Genomic DNA, 16,759 nt, shown 5'->3' with positions numbered 1-16,759 from the left:
TCAGCCCCACCATGGGACCCTTACTCTCTTTTTTATTCTCACCTGACAGTCGCTTCTGGATCCCCATTCTAGTTCACTTCCTCGTCACCTCCACCCTCCTCCTGCTCGTCTTCCTTGCTCCCCCACCATACCTGATGTCACCACTCTCTATCCGCTTCTGTTGCCAATCTGTTGACCACCACGTGCCACTGCTGATATCAGCAAAGCCCCGGCAGCCAGTCCAAATTGGGCAACAAGTCCATCTTCATGACATTGATCTTCCACCATATACTATCAAATCATTGGTCGCTCATTTCGCCTGGTTGGAGCATAGGTGGGTAGTTTTTGAGCTGGAGAAGGTTCATCCCCTTGCGTTGCCTATGTTAATTGCCGTCCCCTTCACTTGGGTACATTTATCTTTCGTCCATTGTCTTCGCTACAGCTACAGCTACCACACGCTGCCTGAGACTCACTTGTTCCAAATTGGAACTACTCCCCTCCCTCCCTCATTTGACCAGGTGGTCCAATATAACCAGTCCATTGGTAAGGCCATGGAACTGTCAGATTTGGACTAGGTGGTGGACCGGTGGCTCCAGTTTCTTTTTTTTCAGTAGAATATTCATTTACAGTGCAATTATTTTTGATTTTTGAATCATTTTGATGGACACATTTTTTCAGAATGCCTGACTGACAATAAAGAAACTGTGTTGATACTGATATTGTTTTGTTTTACCCTTTTTTACTGCATCTTCCCATGACTTCATGATTTTCTTGCTCTCACTGGTTACAAGTTTTGAGTATTTGACCTTTGCTCTTGTGATGACAAGCTTAAGTACCCTTCCATGCCTACGCATGGCATTCTGTTATTGGACTTTATTTTATAGCTGTACAAACCTGTGACATTACTTACACAGCATTTATTGTTCTATCCCTTTCTTTTCCTTATTTTGACGATCTTATCCTGTACTACCTACGCAGGATTCCTCAGTGTACATTCCTTCCTTCATGTTCTTTCTCATTCTTTTTGCACAGCTAGACTGTGCATAGCCTACCTTTCTTTTGCTATATAAACCCCTGTATTTTACCTTGTAAAAAAATAACAAGAACTCCAATCCAAACTTCTTCTCTAATCTCAAGTTCACTACTCTGCTACTTGTGATCCAGTGTGGTCACAACACTTCCCACTGCTACCACTGTTAACTGCTGTCATCATCACTCGTCACTTTTGAAAGTCATTGTCATCCCTTTTGATTAGAGTCCTTCTGAGCACTACAGTTTGTGCATCAGGAGCCTGCTATCACTGGGAACCTCATCACCTTGTTATCTCGTTGTTCTCAAACCTACCTTGTGCTACAATTAGCAAGGTAGTGCCCGTCTATACTTGTCATCAAGCCCCTATTTTCTATAGTTCAACTATCCCTCCTCCTCAAAACCCACACCCATACATCTCTGGGTTTTACTTTGAAGGATCATCATATGTACCACCCCACGAACAACCAGACCACTCCACTGTTCTAGGAGGCAAAGCCCATAAACAAGTTCCGTGGATTCTGGGAGGATTGTGTGTTAGTTTGTTTTTTGTGTGTGGTTTTCTAACAACAGTTCTCATCATCAACAGCGAGTCGAGTGTGACATGCATGGGTATGGAGTGAACCATTTTTGAGGAGCCTGTCAACAAAAACTTGGATTGCATTGTATCCATTTGACTCAGGCAATGCTCCAATCAAATCTGTTGTGATTATCTGCCAGGGACAATCAGGGATTAGATTTGGATGGAGGGGAGCATGCAGCTTTTGACAATGTGACTTTGTTCTCTGGCATATCTTGCATCCTGCAACATACCACCTGACATCTCTTCTGAGACTAGGGCACCAGAAGGATCAGTTCACTCCCTTGTATGTCTTTCTCTTGCCTGGATGTCTACTAAGGCTGGTGTTGTGTTCTTCTTCGGTAATATGTGCCCTTAACTTCAGGTCTTTCGGTATGTAGATGTTATTTTTGAATGTTCCTAGTGTTAATTCATCTTCTTTCTCATTTCCTATCCAGATGATTCCATTGTGTTTCTTCCAAACCTTTGGATTATCTTTCAACTTTTGTACAACATAATCATCCAACTTATGCCACAAAGCTAGCAGCTCATCCAGACAGTGTTCTTCTAACACATCATCCATGGTGTAGATATTTGCTTCCACGAGTTGAGGTAAAAGGACCTGTCCTTTGTTATCTTTCTTGCCTCTTGGATGGTCTACTTTTTGACTAAGTAGGTCTGCTTTTGTATTTGCTGAACCTTTACATGCTCTAGTTTGAAATTGTATCTGGCTAGTGTGTTCATCTACCTAGCCTGTTGTCTGTTTACTTTCTGGGGGTCTCGGAAGTAGGTGAGGTTCTGATGGTCAGTGAAGATGGTGAATTGGTGTTAAGCTCCCATAAGGAAATGTCGCCATTCTTCTAATGCATGCATTACCACTAATATTTCTTTATCCCAGATAGCATAATTTCTCTCTGCAAGGTTTATTAATTTTGATAAGAACACCACCGGTCTCCATTTTCCTTCTTGCTGCTGTGATAATACCGCTCCTGTGGCATAGTTGGAAGCATTGCACTCTACCTTGAATGGATCTTTGTTGTTTGGGATTGCGAGTGTCAGCAAGGTTGTGATTGTTTTCTTGAGAATGTCAAACACTTGTTGCTGGTCATCAGCCCATTCCTAATCCACTTTGCCAGTGAGGATCATCAGGGGTTTTGTGATTTTTCCATAGTCTCGGATGAATCATCTGTAGAAGTTTAAAAATCCTGAGAATGACTGTAACTCTTTCTTGGTGCATGGTATTGGCCATTCTGTGACTGCTTGTACTTTGAGAGGGTCCATACAAATTGTGTTGTGAGAGATAATCATTCCTAGATATTTGACTTATTTCTTCTCAAACTTGCATTTCTCAGGTTTGAGATATAGTTGGTTGTCTGCAAGGATCTGAAGAACTTTAGATACAATCTTCCTATGTTCTTCCATTAAATTGGTGAATATCATAATATCATCAAGGTGTACGATGACAGATCCTTTGTTGATCAGGTCTCGGAGGAGTTGATCTATCATTGTTTGAAATGTGGCTGGGGAATTTGTAAGTCCGAAGAACATAACTAGCGGTTCGAACAATCCTCTGTTAGTTCTGAAGGTGGCTTTATGTTCATTCCCTTCTTTTATTTGAACATTATTATATCCCCAGCGGACATCTAACTTGGTGAAGTATTTAGCACCTTTGAGTCGATTTATCAATTCGGAAATAAGGGGTAATGTGTATCAATTTTTGATTGTAAGGGTGTTGAGTTTCTGATAGTCTTGTACTGGTCCAAGGGATCTGTCTTTTTTCTTGATAAAGAAGAACGGGGAAGCATAGGGGGATTTGATACTCTGATGGACTTGTTCATCTCAATTAAGCGGATACATTTTGCAGTCTAGACTTTTGGCCTCTGGTAGAAGTTCAATTGTGTGGTCCCAGACTTGCCATGGAGGACCAAACAAAGCCAAATATTCTATGATATCATTATGATCTCTGCTTCCAACTCAAAAGTGAAAAAACTGTTGCAATGGTATTGCTGTTTTGAAATGGACATATCTTCACAGCCGCTGGGCCAAATCACAAAACCCAGAAACCATTTTGTAGCCAAGACCAAGTATTTTTGTCAACCCCAACAAAGCTAAGCATAATTTCCACGCCTGTTGGCAGTGTGCTTCATACACCACATTTAGGCCAAACATTGCAACAGTTTTTGGAGTCACTGTATATCAGCATATCCAAAAGCAGATATGTTTTGGTTGGTAGTGCGGAAACTTACCATAAACAGACAGTACATATCCTTATTTGGGAGACTCTTCTTTGACGTAGTGATGGAGAGGCTCACAGTGAGGTTATGATAGCACAGAAGTTTACCGTAAAGGGATGATTTATATCCATATTTGGGACATTCTTCTGGAACATTCCTTTGATATATTGATGGGGAGGCTCCCACAGAGGCTCTCAAAGAGTGTACGAGCATACAAATAGTACAAAAGAGGCTTTCAGGGAGTGCACAAGGAGTGTCAATATTATAGAAATTCATAGATTAAACCTCTGAAGAGGCTCTCAGCAGTGATATTGGCTATATGCCACATATAGTAATCCAATTGCTACTGGGGCTACAGAGGCTGGAGGGATGGTGGGTCTCTGAGACCTACTTCTCACGACATAAAAACCCCCACTGAAAGACCCTGAGAGCCTCCTCAAAGTTCTGCCTAAGGTGAATTGATATGGTGATCATCGCTGCTTTGGTAGTCACTTCCTTGTGCTTGTTTTTGTTTTGCATTCATTGTTTTACTTGTTTGACACATTCATTTTGCCTTGCAGGCCCTCGGTAGTTTAGTATCTTGCTCAAATTTAATGTTTTTTATGCTAAACATGGCTGATGTGTAAGACATCATGGAAATGCTACAATAGCATATCAGAGTTATTTGTTATGAATGATATGAATGCATCCTATTCACGCTGACTTCCTGCATGGTATCATATCTAGAAAATATTGCATATATGTATCTACAACCTAGCAAAATGTGGCTGTCAAAACATCTCTCTGAATTATCTTTTGGCTACTAGACGTGATGCAGATGTTATGTAGCTCAACCACTGATAATACATGGGCTCGATGTTGACAGTATATGCCGATCATCTGTCAGTTGTACCTTTAGCTTGAGCATTGCCCACATGCTACTCGGACAATATCTATAAGTCTGGGTTGTCCTAGACCTTGGTCAAAGGTTTTTCATTTTGACCCTTTCGTAACGCTTGGCCGGACTACCGGTGTAATGAACATGCTGGGTCGCTGATGATTCTACGATGGCAGGCGGGTTTGAAACGTTCGGTTTGGGACGTGCCCTATCTTTAGCAATGAGTATGCGCGATTAGAGGTCACCTGGACGCTTAGATATCCCTCGATATACACTCCCTCTGTTCATTTTCAGCCTCATTAACTCCACTGGTAGATAACTGACCCTACACGTTGATCGTGCATTCTTTATCTGTTCATTCACCATGGAAGATATTATAAAGGACGACGACGGGCAGATGCAAGGAGGACCGATGGACGGTGCTGAAACAGATGGCACTTGGCACCAGGAACAGGCTAGGAGGCTCGGCATCTCTTACAAGGGTCGTTTAAGGCAGCTATTCTCACCGTTAGATTCTTCCTTGGCCAGTGCAGTACATAAAGATGCGGAATGTGTTGAATACACCACGAAGGAGGAAGTCAGTAATGTTGTATAAGTTTATCTTAGGGCATTGTTTACAGCTTGCATGAACAGCGAGCTGTCAAGCGAAAAATAGACAACCGAGTCCTCACCCTTGTGATATGTAGGCAAGTTTCTCATATTCTTAGGTCTCATACTTCTGCAACTTATCTTGTGTCATTGCGGTATGACAGCTACATTTGTAAGTTCAAAATCAACTACTTGTCGTATTCTGAATATTGCCAAATTTATTCTATTATCCAGTCAACCAGTTTGGTAATTTCGAGCACTGCGTTTCCCCTCTGGCAAAGATACTGAAAGCATTACGCCTTGGATTTAGACAGAACTAACATGTAAGGGCTAGTCACTGTCCATTTTCTGGATATAGTCATCCTCACTATTGACTCAGCGGGAATGCACATGTTATTGATGCGTTCAATGAGAACTTTGTAAGTGGCGTAATACCTCAGTGAAGACACAGACATTCATGGTACTCATGGTTTTGTTGAATACAAGGGTATCTCGGATAACAACAAATGGACGGTTGTTCTGAGTATCTTCTATGTGGGATATTGTAAGATTGGTGGCTTTACTTTCCGCACCGTCAGCTGATGTTTTGTGTCCCAAGGTCTTCTAGAAATTCCCGCAAACAGTGGGTGGCTCTTAGTTCCCTCTGTCAACTGAGCGCATTTTCACTGAATATTGTTCTTACAGTCCTTCAGAGACGTATTGGTGCCAATCGATTGTAAAAGTGATTATCTCCAATGAGGGTCTTAATCTGACGTTGTCGTACAGCTTTTTTCTCGCGTTGACTTTCTGGGGGGTTTCTTCGCTCTCTGTGGTCTATGCCAAGGGATATGCATCATTACTTGTTCTTCGGTGAGCATTATGATTCATGTAACCAATTTCATGAGGCAGTGATCCAATGTGTCTGTACAGTGTGCTGATGGGCATTGGCGAAGCAGGATATTATGCCGGCATGATTTATTATCTGTCATTCTGGTCAGTCATTATATTTCAGACCTGTGGATTATCGGTTGAACCCAGGTCGTTTCACGGTAAAAGGTACAAAAGGTTGGTTCATTTCGTTCAGAACGTCTTCCTGCTCATCGTAGTTTTAGACATGAATTAGCCATGCGTATCAGGTCAGTGGAGAAGTTTGTGTCTAAGGGTGTGTACAGCTCATCTTACTATCATCATCGTAGTCTCTGCATGACAGGAACCTTTCCTGGGGCTATCAGTGTTCGTTCTTTGTGTAATAAATCATGGCATGGTTGGGTTTACATACGCAAAGGGTCTGCTGGCATTTGGCCTTGTTCGAGCTCGCACATCTTTACTTACTGGGTGCGTGTTCGTCTTCTCCTGCCTTGGTAAGTCGATAACCCTTGTTTTTTGTAGCTGGCAGTTTTTATTTCTCGTACGTCTGGAATTGTTTTAGAGAGATGCCATAGCTGAATATCCTCGATAGATAGAAGCAGTACCAACCATCGCGATGGCCGTGGTGGTGCTCTTCTTTCTGCCTTCATATCCTTTCACTGCTTCATTCCTCAGCCCACGAGAGCGTGCTATTTCTCAAGCGCGGTTAAGCAGAGATCACAAGCCTCAATCTCATGGAGGAATGACCGGCTGGCAGGGTTTCAAAGCTATACTATGTGATGTCAACGCCTGGCTTTTTGTGCTGATCTATGCAACATGTGAGTTGAGAGCTGGAAGTTTCTCGATATGATATGTCTGATTCCTGTCCTGTAGTTAATGTTGGAGTAGCCACTATGACCTACTTTTTGCCCACGGTAAGTGAACAACCACGACCTTCACAATCATCTAACATATGTTTTCTTTCAACGTATTGCCAATAGCTAATAAACAACCTTGGGTTTTCCGCAATCAACGCTCAGGGTTTGACTGTGGCTCCATATGCTGTTGGTTGGTTCATGGTCGTCGGACAAGCATGGCACAGTGATCACACTCACGATAGAGGCTATCACGTCATGCTCTCTACCTTGATATCATTCATAGGGTATGTTATTTTGGCAACGTGTGTCCAGAAGAGTGTGGGTGCCGCATATTTCGCACTTTTTCTTGTTACTGGAGGCAATTTCAGCCTATTCCCTTTGGTTATGTAGGTTTCGCCACATCTGTTGACCACTGGACAGCTTTAACACCAGAATTCACAGGAGTTGGGCTGCTAACGTATTCTCGCCAACTTCCAAGCGGGGTGTTGGTACAGCTTTCATCGTCTCAATCTCCAACTGCGTATCTATGTAAGCATCAACAATCTTGCTACTGAATTACCGGAGTAACTGTCGTCGTAGTGCATCACCTCAGATATATTTCGATGTCAACGATGACTATCGTAAAGGCCATGCTATCTCAGCTGGGTGCGTGATATACTGATCTTTTCATCAACAATATTCCACATACCTGATGTTGACACTATCAGATGTCTCTTTGCATCATTTTTAGCTGCATTTATTCTGCGTACGCGACTATCATATATGAACAAGAAGAGACGCAAAGAGTTGGAATCGTTAGGAAAAGAAGAGAACGAGCAAGACGATTCTGCTGAAGTTTGGGATAACGACCTGAGATACGTCTTCATGACCTGATAATGACACAGGAAAACTAGGGAGTATAGCGACTAAACGACCGCGAAGAAAGGCGGTGCAACACTGTAATTGTATGCATAAATCAATGCCAGCAAGCAATGTGAATCATTTTGAACAGAGCTGGATGTGACACTGTTTTCCACGTTCCAGATGGATGTGAGGTCATTAAGCCTTGAAGAGACTCGAGACTTGGTCCGGATTGTTATGCTTGGATCCTGGAAACGAATGAATCTTATGTGGATTTTAGCCACCGCGGTGGGCTCCACCCCTTCCTTTCCCGCCTCTCCCCCTCCTCATCGCACCTCTTCCAGTGCCAACATCTGAAGCGTGATTGTGAGGTATCTCTGCGACACCTGCACTATCAGCGGGTCGTGGTGCCGCACGCGGCGACTGAGGGCGTTGCAATATCATCGGACCTTGGGGCATGGAGCCATCATTCCGTTGCAGTATGCTAGGCGCTTGCATAATGGCTACAGGAGCCACCACGTTATTCAATGGAACTTTCCCATCTTTTCGTGTCCCTCCACTTTCTTTGGCTTTCTGTGGAGTACCGGCACTGTTAGAAGGGAGCAGTTTGCCCTCCGGTTCTTTAGCTTTCTCGCGACGTTTACGCTGCTCTCCGACCCCAACACCAGCTCCACTCAATGCTGCTTCGAACTGGCGGCCTAATCCAATGACCGGACGGCCTCGGCGGGGTGTAGGCGTTAGCGAATTGGCTTCCGCAGCATCAACAGCACCAGTAACTTGGATGTTAGTTTGCACTGCTGGCAACACAGCAGGTGGTAAGGATGTTTTGGCTTGCTGTTGACGGCCTGATGGATCGCGAGGAGGACGTGAAGGCTTGGTAGCAGGAGCGGGAACTATTTGTTTTACAGTAGACGACGCGGAAGAAGCAGCAGCACTTTGTGCTGCTTGTGCATTCTTTTGAGCAGCAGCTTTCTTTGCGGCCTTCTTACTGAGTTGTGGTGTTTCTGGTTGTTTGGGTGTAGGCGCAGGTTTCTTCTTCGAGTCGTCCTTTTTCGCAATAGCAGGGGTGAGAGCGACCGCGCCATCTTTATAATGTGCGTGGTGTCGCAGAATAGCTTCCTTGTCTTTTTGCGCCGATTTCTCCGCTTTCAGAGCTTCAAGTAACGGCGTGGTGGTAGGTGGAGGAGGAGGCTGTGCGGCCGCAACTGTATGCCTTCTGATCAGATAACTCGTTATGAAAAATTGAATGTTTACACTTACTCAGAGCTTCTAAGGACACAGGTTCGGCTTTGTTCGCCGCATTCAGCGATTCTACGAAAGATAAATAGTCTTCGTCTAAGTACAGTTAGTGACAACTACCAATCGTTGTGTAACAAGTCATATACCTTTTTCAATAGTTGCATTCCTGGCGTCTGCTTTCTTCTTCTCAGTTGGTATCTTCTGATATGGAGCAAACTCGACTACTGCCTGTGATTCGTTACCTGGTAGATACATCTCAATCACGCTGTGAAGGGAAAGTTGGCGAGACAAACCAGCTTTATCTCTGAATAGATGTCCATCGTATTCGCGGCTGAATATAGCCAACTGTTCCTCATTCCTAAATGCTATGTACGCTCGCGAGGGAATGTTTTCCTTATTGATGCTGGATGATAGTTCGAATCTGAGCTCCGGCTATTGAGATCATGAACATACCGTTTTCCAACCTTTCCAGGATAGAACATCTTCCAAAGCGTAGTATCATCTGTAACCCAGCTTTGCACACTTTGCCAGAATACGTCCTCTGGTAGATTGGGGGGTAATCGTCGTATTACAGTCTTCAGACGTTCAGTCCCACTTGATCCCACTTGCCCTTTCTTCTCCTTTGGAGGTTTTGATTTCGCAGGTGACTGTTTGACTGCCGCACCACCCGACATGTTCAGGACTTAACGATTATCGAGCTTGTTGGAGCACTCTCGTACTGGGAATGATGGCTTGCAATTTATAATCATGTTCTCACGCCTGCTGTCTTCTAAATATTCCTCCATTGGGCCATTTCGACATTGATGCTGGATTTTTCACGGATTTAACTGTACGCTTCGTGATACTGCAATATGCTACATAGAAACTACTTGAAACAGTTCTAAAAGGCATGTGAGGTGACGGTCGGGTCCAGGTCTGTCCCGGAGAGCGATGGTATAATTTAATAGTTTCAAGTTTGCGAACACAGTTGGTGCCAGACCAATAAATGGATCCGCATGATTGAGTAACAATGAAAACAGGAAGATTCCAGTTTCTTGTATATAAATAATGTGTACTATTAGTATCATACAATGCAGATCATGACGGCAGCTATGTATTGTATTAGAGGTTGTCCATGCGAGATAAAATATTCACAGCAAGAAACAAGAGAGTGGAATGCGTAAGCGTAAAGTTTTTCCTCAGGGAGAGGGGTCGTGTCGAGTCCGTGCGCCAAACATTGATGATAGTAAATCGTTAAATCATTTGCCGAATTTCGGTCATCATTGACTTTTTCTGCGTTCTTAGTATTTCGTCTCCTGTTTCCTCGAGTGTTGGTATGTTCTGTGAAATGATGTCAGGCTGTGAGAACAACTCTGTAGAGCAACAGCTCATAAGGAAGGCTTACCGAAACAAAGTCCAGATCGCGGAGGGCAGGCTATCGTTGAATGTCTCGTCAGAAAAAGCCAGCAATATACATCAACAAAACACATACAATTTTTGTTTTGTAGTAAATCTTGTAGCCGAAATAGAAGCAAAAGAAGAGCGGTATACTGATGTCTATAAGAAATTTGATCAGTGAGGCTCAGTCGAAAAGAAAAGCGTTACACCACTGATTACTCACAAGCAGAAACGAATTCTGAAGCACTGAAATTGAAAAACACCGTAATGCCACTGATCAAGATGAAAAATATGACCCTGAAGATGCGTTTTGTAAGCCTTGAAATGCTCAAACATGCGTCTGAGTCTTACCAAAACAATCCCCACATTGCAGCGAAAGGTTGCAGGGAAGACCGAAATATACCCTCATTGACTATTCCTTGGTGCTTGAGGCCGTAGTCTTCGAGTAAGATAATGAATGAGCAACAAAAATGGTAAAAACGGCAGATAATAAACTCACAATATCGGAGGTACGTCAAGTTGATGGTCATCCAACTAAGTGACAGTCGTTAGCAGGGATACAAAGAAAAGGAAACGCAGAGCATTACCCAAATAGCCCACCGGTAGTAGCCAAGTTAGCCAACCAACTGTACATTGAAAGATAGGTCAAATATTACAAGTTTTTATAGAAAGCATTAGACATACTTGAAGACGTTTCCAGATCCTTCTGTCACGTTGAGGTAAGACAGCAGCGAGAAGGAGCTCTGTAGATAGTTTATTACTATTCAGCTGCTACAAACGAGAGTAAGACAAGTCTTGTGCTTACTGCAACTATGACCGCGACGAATGGTACTCCTGACGAAGTACAACGCGCGAGAAACTGTGGTGCTTGCTTCTGAAGTGCTAAACCATATAATATACGAGAGCCAGCGAAGATGCTATTCGTTGCGCTATCAGTAAGGAGATCGAAATAAACGAATGGCATCATACACTGTATTAGCGGCACTGAAGGAACTTGTCACTAGCACGGCGTTGATGATAGACGGAAGGACTAGATATTGATATTTAGCTATGAAAACATAAACGATGGATAAATTTGACCTTTAACACCCGCACGAGTGAACGCGAGTACAAATGGGGACTGTCCTGCAGTCCCGGATCTCCTATTAGCGCATAAAATTGATGAGTTACCTGATCATAAAGAGCATTGGGTTACGCACGTGAAGAGGGAAGGGTCATTAGAGGGAACAAGCATGCCAACTACCAAAACCGAACCAATCTATATGCTTGTGAGTTAAGCTGTATGCCAACCAAAAAAAGTATGCCATACAAAGAAGAAAAGAATACGGAAAATGACTGTCCGCATCGCTCCGACAATATTTTGCCTCGGGTTCATTGCTTCTGCAGCAGAACTGTGTCATAGTGAGTGTTATTTCCTAAGCTTGTAGACAGGAAACGTACATGGCGATCAACTCAGCCCCACTCATGGAGAATGCTGCAGGTACTACGGCAGAAAGTAAACCGACGAATCGTCCGAGCGCCCCAGGTTTCAAATCTATGTCCACACATAAGCTCGCCGGGTTTTATGCGGACATGTTATCATATTTACTCACATGACACCATTGGGCCTGGATTGCGCCAATACTAGAATATTTCATAAGGAAAGAACGTTGCAGTTCGATTGTCCTAGACATACCTCGAAACCGGTTCTGAAAAGCAATGTAAGCTTTGACGATTTCAGGATGAGCAAAAAACCTACCGCTTATGATCTGGTCCTCCGCCCAGCGATATAACCAAACCTCCGATAATCTACACTTATGTGAGATCAATTTACAAAAAATTCAACGGTAAATTTACCAGTCCGACGGCAAGCATAACTAGAGGACATTTAATTGCATTAGAAATCAGCTGCCAGATAGTAGCTATGAACATACTTTTCAGTGTTGAAAAGACAATTTCCGCTATCCACAAGTCAAAATCTGACAGACGGAGACGCAAAACAGAACTTACAATTTCCAAAAATGCTAAGATAAAAAAGTTTTAGGAAGGTATAAGGGAAAGAAGTGATGGAAAGAAACACACCGAAGACCCCAAATATTGAGAAAAACGAGCAGGATGATTGTTACACTGATGTAGATTGCCGTATGGTCTGGCTGGTAAATAACAATAATAAAAATATCAGTATGACTATGCAGATATAACAAGTGTCACATACGTTTGTATCCCAAAAGGTGATAACCACGGATAAAGACGTTATTTCGACGGGTACCGCAATACCTGAATACTGCGGGGGATGAGTTTAACGATTTGACAGAACAAGTCCTGAACATACATAGAAATAGTTCTACACATTCACATAAACATGTCAGCGTCCATCAAAATAATATTGAAATGCGTACCCATCCAAGCTAAAGTAGAGCATGCTGAGTTAGACAGAGATTCAATATTAGAATTAATTAGGTGCAACTTACAGCAAAACCTAGCGCTGGTTCACCCCATCGAGCAGCTGGTACCGTCGTCAGATATGAGAGGAAGCAAAGCATCCCGAGTACGACATACCGTAAAGTATGAGCGTCCCAGAGACAGGAGCAAAAGAGGTGAGCTCCCCAACTGAAACCAAAGTCCTGCAAAACATGTTAGAACAACCATCAAAAAATACCATTGATATTTTCTTACGAGTAAACAACAGTGGCCACAAGTAGATAGACCAACAGAGCACCGAGCGGACCAGTGATAGACAATATCTGTCCAAGGCCCAAAAAAAGCCCTGTACCGATTGAACCTGCAAACTGAAAATACTTCAATATCTTGAATAGTAATCTATACACTCCAAGAGCTTACTGCAATCCTGCAAAAAAGTGTGAGAATGGATATAATGCGCGAAATCAAAATCATACATACATCTGTATATGCTGTTTGCCCAGCTTCCGCTGGACCTTATCGAGATCTGCTCGATATTCGAAGGATGGGCTGGCATTCAAGGTGGGACCTTCATGATTGAGGTCGTCTTCAGAGCCATCATTGGTACTGGGTAGTAGTTGTACCTGTTCGAGGGAAGACATAAGGGGAAGATATGAGGACGTGACGGGACCAGCAGCAGACTTTATAACGCACCTCTCATAGGAGTATAGGAGTAACACAGCTTGCCACAAGCGTGAAAAACCACGTTAAATTACTTTGCTACTCCCAAAGTGGTGCTGCGTTGTTATGTTCATTGAAAATATGAGAGACAACCGAGAACGCGAAACCCGAGACACTTTAGCTTTGGTACAGCCGCAGCGGCAATTAGCAGTCGGAGCGTGAAAATCCGCTGATAGCGTATTTTGTACACATCGCACAGCCATCATATGTCGGTGCCAAAATTATAGCGGTGCGGATTGGGCAGGGACAACGCGGTTTAGGTACTACTACTACTACTAGATCTCTGAGATGCCATCTTTCCCGGTGTATACGTATCGAGGAATAGAGTACTCCATGATCTACTTGCTGACTCAAACCTGTGCTTCGTACCGCTACAGACTTCCAGAGGTGTTGTTTCGAATAATTCTAGGGCTACAGTACTAGGCTTGAGCCAGCCTGTAATACTATTCTTGCTAGCGAAGTACTCCAGTTTCCAGTGACTCGCGATCGATTATCTTTAATTCCGTGATAGTCTGCCGTCACTGTAATGCTCATTATTTTCGGGGCCCGTGTCAGGCCCGTGCCTATGTCATAATAACCAGTAGTAGTGAGTACGAATCTTTAAAGCAGCACATCGAGTCCTAAGCCTGCTACATGGACGATTCGTGCCTTATGTCTGAAAGACAATCATAGAAGCACCATCTTTCTCAGTTTTTTCAACAACACAACGAGTACGATTGTACCAAATAAGCGACATTTACAGATTGACGAGCAAGTAATATGTGCAGCTAGCACCCTCCGGTGAATTTGCTGACTCTCCGGGCCCCAAACGGGCCTCGGGGCACAGCCCTCAAACATTTGAACGATAGGTATGGGTTTACGTGCATGTCTCATCGCTTTGATCGATCCATGACTACACGAGTTGATCGGAGACTAGTGCTGCATTAAGCTCGACATCCATATTAGTCACGGTAGCCCAAACCTCTATGGCATAGTTGCGGTGAGATCTGGCAACCTGTAGCCCTGCTCTTCGAACACTTATCATGTGCCTAATAGGACTCAAAAGACTTTTGTTTCCCAATAATAATTCATACGCTCTTTGACATAGGCAATCCCATATTTTCGGGCGGTCCTTTCATTTTGGTATTTTTGCCATTACCACGCAGCACCAAATGATAGCTGGCGAATTTTATCACCGTGATAAAACTTCCTGGAGCCGCATCTGTGCATAGCATGAATGACTGTCTCCCTTTGAGTCTCTTGGACTGCTTGTGGGAGACTTATTACTGCGGGGATTCCATGTGTCAACATAGAGATACAGCACAGAATTTGACACAGAATACTCACCTAAAAAAGTGCCGGCAGCGCAGGGACCATACGCAAGACCGGGGAACCCGCTCGTCGCCACCTCATCAAGATGTGCATCTTGAAGTTCTATTTGAAAAATTCCTCGTCCTTTTATCATTATTCCCGCCTGGAAACGTGGAGACGAGCCGGCCATCTGCACCAGGAAATAATGAGTATCGACAGGGAAACCATCCTAAGCCTACTAGGGCGTATCATACTCACCATACAATTTGTTATTTACCCCCCGTGGTTTTCGCGCATTCTTTTCCCCCAGTTATCGTCGCCGCCAAATACTCGTCCCAGTTTGTGTTTTTTCCCATGGCGTTTTTCCCTGCTCCTTTGCGTCAACGTTTATCCACAGGGTCTGGGTCTGTATGCTACATTGGCCCTTGAACCCGAACCGTACGAGGCCCAATTGGGGAATCATTCCAGCTGTTCAAACGGACTGTTCGGTGGTAAGTGCTGTTGGCTAGTATCATCATGCCCTACGACCCACCTCAGGTCTACGGACTAGGAGTGTCAGATATATACGTGAATGCCCCAGGTGTGGAGACTGTCGATGTTATCATGAACAACGTGCTCACCTAAACCACTCACCCTTACAATTCCAGCCGCTGCATTGTTGCCTTTCCATGTCTTCATCACAATTGCTCTCAGACAAACCTTGCAGTCTTGGTTGCCTGGACCGTTGGGGATGTGACGTACGGTTCAACGAAACGACCCTCAGTGCAGCCTCTTTATAAGATGCTTCTCTCCTGTCGCAATGGTTTTTTTTGGCTTTGACTTCGTTACCTCGACGTCTTCGATCAACTGTGCCGGGGTTGGTAGTAGTGGAGATCGAAAAGGTACAAGTACGAATCCCCAATTCACCCGGTTTGTCACTTACCAATGCTTTCAGGTCCTGGAGAAATTTGGCCTTGTCCTTAGCATCACCGAACGCAACAAGGTACTTGCTTTATTTATTTTTTGGCTGCGATAGGAATTGATGTCTTCTGATTACAAGCATAGCCAACCACTGCTTGTGATCCATTCGTCACCGGACGGCTTCAATCAATGAAGGAACTTTGTGAAAATTCGCCACCATATAAACTCGCTGTGCTTTTCCATAAAGGTGTCGTCCATCCATCATGCATCGTGTTTCACAGTTGAAATAGCAGACGAGCGGTTTTTCCTCATCCTTGGATCCTGGGCACGCTGGCGAATATAAGTACCGCTGCATAACGTCTCAAATCACATCCAAGGCACGATGAAGATAAAGAACGTACCACACCTTCGCAAAGCATGTGCCCCGCCTAAAGCATCTGTAGGTGTAACCTCTTTCCTACATTTCATCGATATGTACCTGTAAAACATTGAGCAGGATGACAAGGCACTGCACTGTTGCTGTTGTCTTTCATGCCCTATCAGGCGACGATAAGGCTCAATCCCGCTAGACCTGGCTACCCTCTCAAGTTTTTGTTCAGTTGTACAAGGCGACACATGGTCGTTGTGGTACCAGCGGTGCGTAACCAGAGCCAAGGTTCACCTACCCTATAAACCGAGCTTGAAAGTGTCACTGAACATGCGTGTACTCAGACAATTTTCCTCAGGCACAAAAGGGCTTCTCGCCGGGACGCCTTACCCCTCAGCAAACCTATACACTCCCCCTACCCACCTAAGACCTCAGAGTCAAGGATCGAGACAGCGCGAAAACAGCGTTGTTTCAGCTGCCCGCTCAGCCTTCCCAGGATAGGATATAATGCACTCGTCAAATTATTGCGTAAAAGTGAAAAGGTAGCTGGAACGACGGGTATAGAAAAAAAAGGATCGTGGTGGATGATTTCGTGAAATCGAGTGCAATATCCGAGACAAACAGCGTCGATCGAAGGCAAAACAACAGTCTGAAAAA

General features: G+C 44.0%; 3 protein-coding genes across 3 annotated transcripts; 1 reads left to right on the top strand and 2 right to left on the bottom strand.

Annotated features, from left to right (window-relative positions):
* Positions 1 to 5,042: 5,042 nt before the first annotated feature.
* SERLADRAFT_436717 (uncharacterized protein) lies at positions 5,043 to 7,842 on the top strand (the record flags this gene model as incomplete). The annotated part of the gene is made up of 19 exons (XM_007317008.1): positions 5,043 to 5,255; positions 5,312 to 5,438; positions 5,501 to 5,512; positions 5,577 to 5,589; positions 5,646 to 5,685; positions 5,753 to 5,810; positions 5,865 to 5,888; positions 5,951 to 5,981; positions 6,032 to 6,115; positions 6,358 to 6,381; positions 6,442 to 6,478; positions 6,531 to 6,580; positions 6,635 to 6,653; positions 6,705 to 6,930; positions 6,986 to 7,026; positions 7,093 to 7,355; positions 7,411 to 7,497; positions 7,549 to 7,614; positions 7,677 to 7,842. 19 exons carry the CDS (start codon positions 5,043 to 5,045, stop codon positions 7,840 to 7,842), a joined length of 1,581 nt encoding a protein of 526 aa, XP_007317070.1.
* A 243-nt stretch (positions 7,843 to 8,085) lies between these two features.
* Positions 8,086 to 9,722, bottom strand: SERLADRAFT_436716 (uncharacterized protein; the record flags this gene model as incomplete). Its single annotated transcript, XM_007317007.1, has 4 exons — positions 8,086 to 9,014; positions 9,070 to 9,144; positions 9,195 to 9,451; positions 9,502 to 9,722. The coding sequence occupies 4 exons, from the start codon at positions 9,720 to 9,722 to the stop codon at positions 8,086 to 8,088; spliced, it is 1,482 nt and encodes a 493-aa protein (XP_007317069.1).
* Positions 9,723 to 10,048: 326 nt separating this feature from the next.
* On the bottom strand, positions 10,049 to 13,466 carry SERLADRAFT_491581 (general amino acid permease; the record flags this gene model as incomplete). The annotated part of the gene is made up of 29 exons (XM_007317143.1): positions 10,049 to 10,368; positions 10,433 to 10,462; positions 10,520 to 10,584; positions 10,649 to 10,722; positions 10,777 to 10,864; positions 10,925 to 10,959; positions 11,013 to 11,051; positions 11,110 to 11,168; positions 11,231 to 11,342; positions 11,395 to 11,455; positions 11,506 to 11,567; positions 11,625 to 11,683; positions 11,735 to 11,816; positions 11,866 to 11,959; positions 12,018 to 12,048; positions 12,101 to 12,113; positions 12,164 to 12,213; positions 12,262 to 12,281; positions 12,339 to 12,365; positions 12,415 to 12,428; positions 12,487 to 12,557; positions 12,620 to 12,688; positions 12,737 to 12,748; positions 12,804 to 12,812; positions 12,876 to 12,910; positions 12,964 to 13,028; positions 13,081 to 13,193; positions 13,246 to 13,252; positions 13,306 to 13,466. 29 exons carry the CDS (start codon positions 13,464 to 13,466, stop codon positions 10,282 to 10,284), a joined length of 1,644 nt encoding a protein of 547 aa, XP_007317205.1.
* Positions 13,467 to 16,759: the final 3,293 nt, after the last annotated feature.

The sequence above is a fragment of the Serpula lacrymans genome (assembly GCF_000218685.1).
Source record: "Serpula lacrymans var. lacrymans S7.9 unplaced genomic scaffold SERLAscaffold_5, whole genome shotgun sequence".
NCBI lineage: Eukaryota > Fungi > Basidiomycota > Agaricomycetes > Boletales > Serpulaceae > Serpula > Serpula lacrymans.
This window is presented reverse-complemented; position numbering and strand designations above follow the sequence as displayed.